The sequence below is a fragment of the Colossoma macropomum genome, unplaced genomic scaffold, assembly GCF_904425465.1.
Source record: "Colossoma macropomum unplaced genomic scaffold, Colossoma_macropomum, whole genome shotgun sequence".
Taxonomy (NCBI): Eukaryota; Metazoa; Chordata; class Actinopteri; order Characiformes; family Serrasalmidae; genus Colossoma; species Colossoma macropomum.
Window position 1 is genome coordinate 1,991,823 of NW_023494808.1, and position 12,580 is coordinate 2,004,402.

The 12,580-nt window shown below is 39.9% G+C and overlaps 1 protein-coding gene across 3 annotated transcripts; it reads left to right on the forward strand.

Annotated features, from left to right (window-relative positions):
• Positions 1-2,114: 2,114 nt before the first annotated feature.
• LOC118798336 (protein NLRC3-like) lies at positions 2,115-10,079 on the forward strand. Of its 3 annotated transcripts, XM_036557767.1 has the most exons (7): positions 2,115-2,217; positions 2,865-3,011; positions 4,627-4,880; positions 6,595-6,645; positions 6,799-8,641; positions 9,344-9,390; positions 9,488-10,079. In XM_036557767.1, coding segments are annotated over exons 5-7 (1,650 nt in total). In that variant the 5' UTR covers positions 2,115-2,217; positions 2,865-3,011; positions 4,627-4,880; positions 6,595-6,645; positions 6,799-7,040; the 3' UTR covers positions 9,490-10,079. The 3 variants fall into 3 exon arrangements, with proteins under 3 accessions (XP_036413660.1, XP_036413658.1, XP_036413659.1); XM_036557765.1 differs by lacking the exons at positions 9,344-9,390; positions 9,488-10,079 and having other exon boundaries at positions 6,799-8,922; XM_036557766.1 differs by lacking the exons at positions 9,344-9,390; positions 9,488-10,079 and having other exon boundaries at positions 4,627-4,819; positions 6,799-8,922.
• Positions 10,080-12,580: the final 2,501 nt, after the last annotated feature.

Genomic DNA, 12,580 nt, shown 5'->3' on the forward strand with positions numbered 1-12,580 from the left:
ATTTTACAATTTGTTTCCTGTTTTTGTAAAACAGGAACTCTCACAGTAAGAAGAAAATATCATACAAGTATTCATATAATTCTTCATAGCAGAGATAGCAACTGTTAAAACTACACACTTGAAAAAGATGGTTCTTCAAGGGTTCTTTAGTAACAAAAATGGTTCTATATTGAACCATGAACACCCAAAGAACCCTTTGCATGATTCAAAGGTTCTTTACATTCCGAAAGCGTTCTTCAGTTTGATGGAAAATGTGCTGTAGATGGTTCTTATATAAAAGCTTTTTGAAAATAGTTCTATACGGCACCAAAAAAGGGTTCTCCTATTGGTACAACATCAGTCTTGTTAGAATAGAAGAACCATTTTCAGTGCTGTATAGAATCCTTTTCAAAAACTGTACACAACATATTCTCCATCAATCTGAAGAACACTTTTACAATATAAAGAACCCTTTTGTATTTATGGATCTATACAGAACCATTTTCTTCATCAAAGAACCCTTGAAGAACCGTTTTTTTTTTAGTGTGTAGTTTTAAAGTTCATTATCTTTGCTATCAGGAATTATGGGAATCCTGATGTGGCTTTTCTTCTTACTGTAAGAATGAAACTGAAAATCATTTGTTGTTCTGTAAGTTGAAACTTACTTCAGTACATAACCTTGTTTTCATGTGTGTTAGAGTGGATGATGTTTGATTACTCTGCCCTGTTAGACAGCGACTCTCTGTATTGATTAGCTGAGACTTGAAGAAGAAAAAAAGAGGGAGAAAAAAAGAGAAGAGAGCAGTGAGGGCTGTTGCTGTTACTGCGTCCGGACAAAATAAAACTATTAAGAAAGAACTCGTTGGAGTGCTTGAGTTTAGTTCATCCACGCCAACGAATGCTCCCTACACTCCCAGCCAAACATCAGGTGCCACATCACTTTACTCACTGAAGCGGCTCCAGAGGGACAAATATATTCACTGAAAGGGAGTCTGAAGGTGGGGAAAGTCTGATGCTGCATTAATGTGAGAAGTAAAGAGGATTTTTATCATTCTTTAGCATTTTAACATCATGCTGGTTAACAATACAACTGTATTAAACAGATATCCTACACATTTCTACTCTTACGTTTCATCTTAACATTTTAAATTATGAATATCAGTTGATTTTCACAGGATATGGTGCCTTATATATTATTGTTACCTATTGTGAAATCAATATATATATACATATATTGAACAACCCCATTTCCAAAAAAGTTGAGACGCTGTGCAGAATATAAATAAAAATAGGATGCAACGATACGCAAATCAAGTAAACCAGATTTTTAAAGGAAAATAGTACAAATACAACATATACATATTTTTCTTGCCTGAAAAAGACGTTGTCTGGATGGCTGCATAGGTTGCTAAAATCTGTATGTATTGTTCAGCATTAATGGTGCCTTCACAGATGTGCAGGTGAATCCCTCCTCATCTGAAAGACTCGGCCTCTCTGGGATACTCATTTTATGCCCAATAATGTTATTGACGTTGTCAATTAACCACCAGGTGTTTTTTAACATTACACAACTTTACCAGCCCTTTGTTGCCCCATCCCAACTTTTTTGGAATGTGTTATTGTGCTGTCAAATTCAAATTGGGGAATTATTTTTCAAAAAACAACAGAATTTCTCAGTTTCAAAATTTGATATGTCGTCTTTGTGGAGATTTCCATGTTTTGGAGATACGAGGCTCCATATATTCATACACACAAAAACACCTACAGCTAACAGCATAATCACAATATTATATTCAGTAACTGGCTTAAAGTTGAAAACTTTACTGGAACAGTCACTCGAACTGCAAAATACAAAGTGCAAATGATGTTAAGTGGATGTCTGTTCAGTCATCAATTCAAACCATTTTAGCTACAGCGGCCATGAAATGCTCAGGTGCTACACTGTAGGTTTTCAATACAGTAATTAAAAAAGCTTCAAAGCCTCCTTTCTTTCTTCTTCAAGGCCTCCTTTCTTCTTCCATGCAGTTTGTCGTCTGCCCTCAGCTCTCACTGCCTAGACGTTCAGCTTGATTGCTTCCTTCCGCTCTACGAGAACTGGTTCAAACTGGTAAATCATGTTGAAGTACAAGCGTTATGCCCTCTTATGCACTCTTCAACAACTTCACGGAATATATAGAGGAGGGCAGACATGCTTTCTCCAGCAGCATGATGGGTCTCGGTTTTTAGGCGCAGTGTCAGGTAAGTACCTTTTAAAATGACCTGTAACGCTTGAAAAGGCGCTGCAAAGTTGTGTATTTGGAGCTACAGTTCTGCTTTTAGAACATGAGGCCAGCTTTTCAAAGCTTCATGGCCTCTTACTAGTCTTATGGCCTTCTTAACCACTTTGCGATGTTCCCAGTTATTATTAGAAGAAGGATAGAACATACATAAGGTCCTTGTAGTATAACACAAGTGCAAGTGGTGGTTTTCTCTGAAGAAGAGCTCATTAACCCAATGCAGAAGTTCATGTGGTTTATGAGAGAGATAAACAGAACCCTGAGGTTGTGAAATGGGTGTTGTACTTTATCGATTTTAGCCTAATTTACTAGTGTTGCTTATTTTTTTAACTCGAGCTAAGTAATAATAAAATGTGGGTTGATTGGACATGTTTTATATGTACTTTACCCTTGTTTATCTGATAGCTTTTTTTTTTGCCAAGATGAAAAACACTATTGATGGCACAACTCGGACACTTTGAGCTACATTACTACTGTTTATGTCTTTCTCCCTAACCCTCCCTTCTTCCTGCTTCCTGCTGCTCAAGTTGACGCAACTGGGGGGGGAGTAGTAATGTTCTCTTCATGAAAGATCATAAATATTTCCTGGTTTTATAATCCCACCCACAGGTAGACCGATTATGCGGCTATACGGCGTCTGAAATGTTTTGGTGGTGCTGGAGCAGCCATTTATAACAGAAGCTTGGAAGATATGATGGTTCTTGTTTAGTGGTGCCCAGACCTGGAGGTCTACCCTAATCTAACACACCTTTACAGGTAAGGAGGGTCTTCAGGGGCATCTGAATATTAGAGCCAGATGTGTTGAATCTGAAATCTCCAAGGTGGTGGTTCCAGGAGAACTTTATTTATAGAGCATTTTTCAAACCAGTGGCAGCTCAAAGTGCTTTACTGATGGCTGATAACAATTTAACAGTGATGGAAGAAATTAGAGTTGAGTTTGTTTTTTACAGGGAGATTCACTTGAAAGAGGCCCTGAATATTCTGTTGTAACTCCTGTGAGGATGAAGCAACCTGAACAAAAAAATACACTACGTATCTTGACGTGTGTGTAATCGACTGCATTACATGCAATGCTGGAAGTGATCTCCGTTTTCTGCCAGACACATGAAGGGGTATGGAAGTTGCAAACGGCGGTTAAACGTCGTGACGGCTGTCCGGTGCCTACCTCATCTGACGCAGGGGCTTCCTGGCTTGTTCGAAGCTCTGTACACTGAGGAGCACATTGCACGTTGTTTCGTTCAGATTGCTTCATCCTAGAGAGAGTTATTACAGAATATTTGGGGCCTCTTTTGAGTGAATCTCCCTGTATTATTGTTACTGTTCTGTAATAGTAGTATAAGGGAATCTATAGAGAATCGGTGTATAGAAGTAAGCCGGAATGCTCCTTTAGGAATTTTCTACTATGGTAGGAGACCACAGTGCCAGTGTCCTGGTGCTTGTTCAGACTCACACGTACACACTGTCACGTTGAAATGTAGTATATTGTGTTGTGGAGTGTATGTGAATTTGTACAGTAGTTAGGGGTGGTGGGGGGTCCAAACTTTTAGGTTGTATAGTTATAAAAATTACATTATGTTTATATTATTTATATTATATATAAATTATAATTACATCACTTATAAAACACACTGATAGTAGTATTCTTATTTATCGTCTTGAGCTCACAGTCTACGTGGGAAAGTGCTGAACTGGTTCATGTCCTGTCTTTCTCATAGAACATTTTACTGCAGCTTCTTTCAGCTGTTGTTTCGTTTTAGGGGGTTTCTCCTTTCAATCTTTTTACAAGGTGAAATGCATGGTCAGTTTGGTTAAGGTCTAGCGATTGGCTTGGCCAGTCTAAAACCGTCCACTGTTTTAGACTGGATGCATTTCTATGTTAACTGGCAGACAGAATGTTTCTGTAGACTTCTGAATTCATGAGCTACATCAGCTACATCACCAAAAAGGAAAAGTGAGCCTGTTCCAGAAGCAGCCATGCAAGCTCAAGCCATGACACTACCTCCACCATGCTTACAGTCACACACTTGAACACACACCGAAACGGTTGATAAAAAAAAAGAATGTACTCAAAGCGAGGGAATAATATTAGGCAGCTTTGGGACTCAGAAATGTCCTACACATCACCTCAGCACCTCATCCTGTGTGTGTTTTAGTGACGTGCCCCCCGTGTGGGCAGCAGGGTGTGAGGGAAGCTATTCAAAAATATATTAATGTAAATAGTGCAGCTACCGCAGAGAACCTGAGGAGATCCTGCTTTACTGGCAATATGTGTTCTAGACAGTTCAATGTTGACTGAAACTCCCTTTTAAGGGTCTGATAGTTTTGGATTATTTGACATTTTTGACTGTATATTCTGTTTTTTCTTTTACAGTATTAAATAATAGCTTTTAACGACAAAAGCTGACCCAACATCAGCCTCTTAAGTCTGCTGTTTTGGCTCAGACTGTGTCCTATGGTCTATCATGGAGGACCAAGCATCATCTCCGAGGTCTGCCTCCCCATCTGAAGTCTCTCGATGCTCCTCCATTACAGCTCAGAACGCTGGGGTTGCTAACATGCCCCAGGTGACTAGCTGTCATATTAATTCTCTCAACATGACTCTTGAAACACATGTGCACTCAGCAGGTAGGAAAAAAATTATTTTGTTTCATCAACTAGACGTGTGTGATATGAACTGAAATTTATATCACAGTATTTTATAATATTTGGACAATGACAATATAACATTACAATATCAAAACTAGGAATACATTGTTACCAATACTGGTATCGAGCATTTACTCGTACTCATAAAAACTATACTAATACTAACGAACAAGCGACTCAAGCAGGCAGTGAAAAAGGCTCTGCTTACACATAGAAGCATTACTGACACCGTGACAGTCGGACACAAAGTAATTGGTCACTTTACAATTGTGACTTGGTAGAGTCCCACCAGGAATTCACGGAGTGATTTTAGCTTGTTTTTAAACACACAATCACAACCACTTCCCCAGTACAGGTGGAGACACCCAGCCTAGGACACAAGTCCTGCTATGCCAACTTTACTCTGTTTGACGGAGTGGAATTGAGAGGTATAAACATAAATACGTTGATTTTTAAAACCGTCTTTGTAAAACAGGCAGTGGAGAGTCTGTACTGTCTTACCATGAACATCACCACCTGCTTTTAGTTGCCATGCTCAGTGTCAGCAGCGCTGCTCAGTTTCTCAGCATGTTTGCTCAGTACTCGGTGTGCATTATTTTATTTTGAATGAAACTGCTTCATTTGAATTGTTCATGGACAGAGCTGTTTTACGTAGTATGGACAGAGTGTTGTTGTACAGTGCGGGTATATAAATCGTAGACTTGAATGTCTGAACATGATGGTCTATTCAAACGTATAGTTTGAGTCACCAATCAACAAGCTTTCTACAATCACACAGTGTCTGTCTGGCTTTAGAGGACATTCAGCTACAGCTCAACCAGCCATACAAATCAAGACAGAAAACTGGAAGCGTGAGCTCCTCGGATGTGATTCCTGCTGTCGCTGTGCTGCTGCTGAAAGAGACGGATAAGGATCAAAACTATGAAAACTACTTTACTTACAGCTGTGCAGAAGAGCTTTTCTGACAGCAAACAAAACCCACTCTTCTCCACTGCAATGCTACTCGATCAGAGATCACTAATGTAGCAGAGCTAGCTAATCATCTAAACAGTTTGCAACTGAAAAGTTTTCTTTATTGTGCAAATGCGAACACACACTATAACTTCTTCAGTTTGTGTTAATGGAATTTGTTTCAGTCTTTATCTCCAAAAACTTTATCTCCTGTTTGCTTTTATCTCCTTACTCATCCCCAGTTCTACATTGCTCTATAATAATATATAAAATAATTATCTTTCTAAAATAATATTTCACTGTTAGCTGTACCTAACAGTGTTTGTTTAACTATTATGTTGCACTTTTTTTGTTGTGGTTTACTTTTCAGAATGCATATCATGAGACAATGGCATAGCAATTCATTTTTACTGGTATACCTCACAAAAATCAGCTTCAAAAGCAAAGCTTTAAAAATTTGGTTGTCACAATTGTAACAATGCCACCCTCCATGCAGTAGCCTGGGATTTGATTTCCACACAATGCTGTATCAATAGCAGTCTTGGGGCAAGACTCCAACTCTACACTCGTATACATTTGTAACATGACAAAACTGTCCGTCACTGTGGATAAGAGTGTTTGTGAAATACATAACTGTAAATCCATTAGCTAAATTTAAACCAAATCATCGGTTCAAATACCTGAAAAAAACAATAAATAAGTTCCGTATAAAATTCTAATTGTGTTGTTTTTCTGTCACCAGCAAATGCTGAACCCACACAAAAGCAAGATTCAGCCTTTGGCCCTAATATTGGTGAGTGCTGTATTTAGATTGCACATGCTTTACAAAAAAACACAGCAGATTGTAGGAAATGCATGATCCAAAGTACATTAAACATTAATGTATAACTCTATGGCCTCTATTCTGATACTAAAGATCCTTTATTTCCAATATTCAAAATTTCAGAGAAACTCAAAGAAAAACTGAAAGGTCGCTTGAAAGGGAAGTGTGAGAAGATCTTTGAGGGAATTGCAAAGAGAGGAAACCCAACTTTACTGAACAATATCTACACAAAGCTCTACATCACAGAAGGAGAGCGGGGAGGACTGAATAAGGAACATGAGATTTGGTAGATTGACACAGCGTTGACGACACCTCCTGAACAGGACATACCAGTCAGCTGCAATGACATATTCAAACCCTTAAACATGCAAGGTCTTGAAAGAGAAACAGAAGACAACAGGAATAAAGGCTTTATACTTTCAGAATGTGGAAAAGGACAACCCAGAGTTGTGCTGACTAAGGGAATCGCTGGCATTGGAAAAACAGTCTCTGTGCAGAAGTTCATTCTTGACTGGGCTGAAGGAAAAGCCAATGAGGACATTGATCTTCTGTTGGTGCTGCCTTTCCGTGAGTTGAACTCAACTAAAGATGAGGAACAGAGTCTCCATGAGCTTCTGCTTACGTTTTTCTCCGAACTCAAAGAATTTGAGGATACAAAATATTACAATGACTGTAAAATTCTGTTCATCTTTGATGGTCTAGATGAAAGTCAGCTTCCACTGGCTTTCAGACAGAGAAGAGTCTCTGACATTTCCAAAGCAGCATCGTTGGATGAGCTGATAACTAACCTCATTGATGGGAATCTGCTTCCCTCTGCTTTGGTGTGGATAACTTCTCGGCCGGCTGCGATAGACAAGATTCCTCCAGATCTGATCCATCGTATGACAGAAGTACGAGGATTCACAGACTTACAGAAGGAGGAGTACTTCAAGAAGAGGATCAGCGACCAGAGCTTGGCCAGTAGGATCATTTCACATGTGAGGAAATCAAGGACCCTTGAGATCATGTGCCATATACCGGTCTTCTGCTGGATCACAGCTACAGTCCTGGAACAAATGCTAAAGAGAGGCCATGAAAAAATCCCATCATCTCTCACTGAGCTGTACACCCGATTCTTGCTCATCCAAACAAGTAAAAAAAAGGAAAAGTATCTTGGGGAAAGAGAAAGTGATCCTCTGAAGCTCTCAGATGAAGATGTTCAGCTTATTCTTAAACTTGGAAAACTGGCCTTCGACAATCTGCAGAAGAGCAATATTGAGTTTTCAGAATATGATATGAATGAGTATGATATCGATGTCACTGAGGCCTCAATGAGGTCTGGAGTGTTTACTGAGATCATCAAAGAGGAGGATCCAATATTTTCAGTGAAACAGTACAGCTTTGTCCACTTGAGCTTTCAAGAGTATCTTGCAGCTTTCTTTGTCATCCACACAAACGCTGTCACAGGATTGAATGCAATGCAGTCCAGCCACAACAAAAATTCCACAAAACAATCATTCAGGGAGAACGATGAAGATTCTGGCTATCCACCGAAGGTTCCTCAGCAAGAAACAGCATTGCATAACTTTCAGAAATGTGCCATTGATGAAGCTTTGAAGAGTGACAGTGGACATTTGGATCTGTTCCTTCGTTTCCTCCTTGGCCTCTCGCTGCACTCCAGCCAGAAGCTGCTGAAGTCATTCTCGATGTGTGTACACAATGGGAAGAACATTCAACAGACTATTTGGTACCTCAAGAGCAAGCTCAGAGAAGAGGGTGACAGAAGGACTTTGTCCTCTGAAAGATGCATTAACCTCATTCACTGTCTTCAGGAGCTCGATGATCACTCAATGACAGAGGAGATACAAAGGTTCTCACCCATAAACAGACAGGCTGAAAACAAACAGTTAGCAGCAAATGTCTTAGTGGATGAGCTGGAAAAGACAGACCACGATGAACACTTGAGACCTGAAGTGAAGCATATAAGGTTGGTTTCATCTTTGCAAGGCTTTATGAGTGCACAGTGCATCTGTTTTGTTTCAGCAACATATTATCAGCATGATCTCTTGAAATAACCATAACCACACTTCTGTACGTGTAAAACACTTCCACTTTTTTCGTTCTTAATGTTCCCTGTACTCATACTGAACTTCTTACCTGTCATATGCTCATATCTACAACGTCCATGAGCAGGGTCGTTCATAAGGGGGAAAAAGGGGAAAGCTTATGGGGGCCCTACCACTAGGGGGGCCCAAGAGCTTGAGCATTGTGTTTAGAAAGCTTAACAGTGGAGTGCATTTATATATATATACACAGTGGGGTTCAAAAGACCATGTTAAGGCCTTAAGACAAAAAAAACAGATTGTTCTTTAGTTGTGTCTGTTCCACAGGTGGATCTAATCGACTGATCAGAGGATTGTACACAAATTTATGGAGTTCATACCAGCATGACTGTATATGATTGATTCTACTTTTCACTCAGATTGTTATGCTGATAATTTTATTTGTAATGTAAAAGTGCAAAACAGAAGCATTTTCACCAGGGGTCTTGGACTTTTGGACCCCGTTGTGTGTCAATTTATTTAATATTCCATATAGTGTTGAACTCTTGAAGAGAAAGGGTTGCATGATGATTCACAACAGATAAGGATTAACAGGGAGACTGACTGCTTTCTGCTTTATTTTGTAGATTGGACCATGGAGGACATTCACAGGAAAAATCATGTGCTTCAAAATGTGTGTGTTTATACATGAACTGCATTTGATTTACTGATGTATATTTTTAGCAAACAGCACATCATGATTCTATATGTGTGTGTTTTTCCATCCACAGAGTAGAGCTCAATGTGAGTGATGTACACAGAGATCTAGCATGTTCTCCAGGGTAAGAGGGTAATTAAGCTTCCAGTGTCCTGCCATTGAACACAGTGAAGAGCGGTCCCAGGTCCGTCAGACAAGGCTACACCTGATGTCGATGATGTCCGCCAGGAGGAGAGGAGACGTCCTGCAGTATAGATTGGAATCCAATGACTCTCTGGACTCCACTTTCCATAATTCCCCTGATCAACACATCATAGACACGTGCCCTTCATCACCCAAACCTGGACAGTTTCATTGAATTCTGATTCCTTCACCTGTGTTTGTTTGGCTATGTCTGTAAAAATACCCCTTTGTTTGTCATGCCTGTTGCAAAGTATTGCCATCGTTGCATACAGAGCGTCTTCTTGTTTCTGTCTTTAACGTGTTTTGACCTGTTGTTTAGTTCTTGCCCTTCTTTTTAGTCTAGCTGATTCTTTGTAATCTTGTTATTGATCTTAGTCTGTATCTCGACTATGTTTTTGCCTCGTCCATCTATCTGATTATCCTACTCACAGTTTAGATCTGGCCTGATTTTGGTTATTTGACTTCAAACTGTCCTTTCAATGTTACAGTGCCTGGTTTGTCACAGCAGCGTTACAGGTTTATTTCCCTCAGTTTGATTTGGTTCCTCCCACCTGTTGTAGCTCGGGCCCCAATTACTGTCGAGCCCAGTGTAAATACATGCAGCACTTTTCCTGACCTGTGTCCGAAGCTTCGGTCTAGTCACTATATATGCACTATTTTGGGGATCTGCCATTTTGTAGTGGTGTCAGAAAACATAGTCCAGAAAATCCAGTGTGCTCAGACAATCCCACAATGCATCACGATAAAGTAGCGTACAACCAATGTACCGTAGCGGATACGGTATACCCATAATTCACTGCGTTATTTGTAAGTCATAAGCAAACCCGTATAACATTAGTGTCCGAAATTGTGCACTACCATCACAAATTCTGTTCCATAATAGTGCTTATGTTCTAGTGTAATGTTCTATATAGTGATCCAGATTGTCTAATGTAGGGCGTAATGAATAGAGGACCATTTTGGACACAGCATTGGTTTTAGAAGCGTTGTGGATGCTTGTATGGGTAAGACATGCTGTACAGCCTCCTGAAATGTTTTAATAAGCATATAAAAACCAGGAATCTTGTTTAAACTACATGTAAAATATACTTTTAGTAAAGAATGCTTTGTGTGATTTGTAATCTGGGTTTAAATTAAATGTTTTATTTAAGGCGCTAAACGCTCACAAGTTTGTACTAATGTTTTGCTCATACACTTCCTTGTTTCTATGCTCATTGTCCATTTTATCAGCTCCACTTACTACATAGGTGCACTTTGTAGTTCTACAGTTACAGACTGTAGTCCATCTGTTTCTCTGATACTTTGTTAGCCCCCTTTTACCCTGTTCTTCAGTGGTCAGGACCCCCATGGACCCTCACAGAGCAGGTACTATTTGGGTGGTGGATCATTCTCAGCACTGCAGTAACACTGACATGGTGATGGTGTGTTAGTGTGTGTTGTGCTGGTATGAGTGGATCAGACACATCAGTGCTGCTGGAGTTTTTAAACACTGTGTCCACTCACTGTCCACTCTATTAGACACTCCTACCTTGTCAGTCCACCTTGTAGATGTAAAGTCAGAGACGATAGCTCATCTGCTGCTGCACAGTTTGTGTTGGTCATCCTCTAGTCCTTCATCAGTGGTCACAGGACGCTGCCCACAGGACGCTGTTGGCTGGATATTTTTGGTTGGTGGACTATTCTCAGTCCAGCAGCGACACTGAGGTGTTTAAAAACAAGGTGGACTGACAAGGTAGGAGTGTCTAATAGAGTGGACAGTGAGTGGACACAGTGTTTAAAAACTCCAGCAGCACTGATGTGTCTGATCCACTCAGACCAGCGCAACACACACTAACACACCCCCACCACGTCAGTGTTACTGCAGTGCTGAGAATGATCCACCACCCAAATAGTACCTGCTCTGTGGGGGTCCATGGGGGTCCTGACCACTGAAGAACAGGGTAACAAAGTATGCAGAGAAACAGATGGACTACAGTCTGCTTTTTAGAGTCTAGAGTACTTTAAACATTGTACAGTGAAACTGACCTTAGACCGTTTCTCATTTATAAATTAGCCTGCACTGCTGTATTTTATCAGAGAACTTGTAGAGAGGAGAATTATCTCTCTGCAGTGTCTTCCAGGTTTCTCAAAGCTAGAGGGCGCTCCTGAGCAAGTCCAAAATGAATGGGTTAATATGGAGCATTTGAGCAAAATCACAATTTGTAAATGCTTAAACATTTTCTATGTAAAAAAATACATTCATTTCCTGAACACAGAGCAGCATAAAACATTTTAACACTGCTGTTATATTTTTAAGAGCTTTTAAACTCGAGTTTTAGTAGTTTAAAACGACGCCTCAGCCAATGAGCTGCTCCGCTCTCCAACCAATCAGCACTCAGTATCAGTAATGTGAGCGTCCTGCTCCCCAAAACCCGTTTGCTGTAGAAAAAAGAAAACATACAGGTGAGTTTTCTTTGTTTATTTAGTGAAATCCATCCTTCTACTGTCTAAAATTAAAGGAAAGTTCTGGTTCAGTGATTAGAAACTATATTAACTTTTCATTCACTCGCTCGCAGGCGCCCTCTGCTGTTCAGCAGTCCTGTTTTTTGATATAATGAGGGAAATAGGAAGAGGCCAGACTCCTCAAAAACTGCTTCTGGTATTTCATATATTAAATACTGTAACGTTGGTGGTTCTCACGAGAAACTTGGACAACTGGAAGTTCTGGTTTACTCAAGTTTCACTCCGAGAAACAGCTTCTCTCTGTTAGCCACCCAGCCCTCTGAGGTTTGCTACCACAACACCCAACACGCGCTGTACCTTATGGAAGTCCAGAGAGGTCATGAGCTGTTGCTGTAATTTTCTGGATTGTTATCTTGAGATCACAAGATAATTAACACATTATCTCAAGATAACAACTTTTATCATCTTGAGTTAACAAGATAATTAACTCTTTATCTCAAAATAACAGTTAAAAAAATTAGAACTACCCCATGGCCTCTCT

What these genes read in the sequence shown, in the direction of transcription:
- LOC118798336 (XM_036557765.1), top strand. Translation starts at nt 7,041, where the DNA reads ATGCAAGGTCTTGAAAGAGAAACAGAAGACAACAGGAATAAAGGCTTT.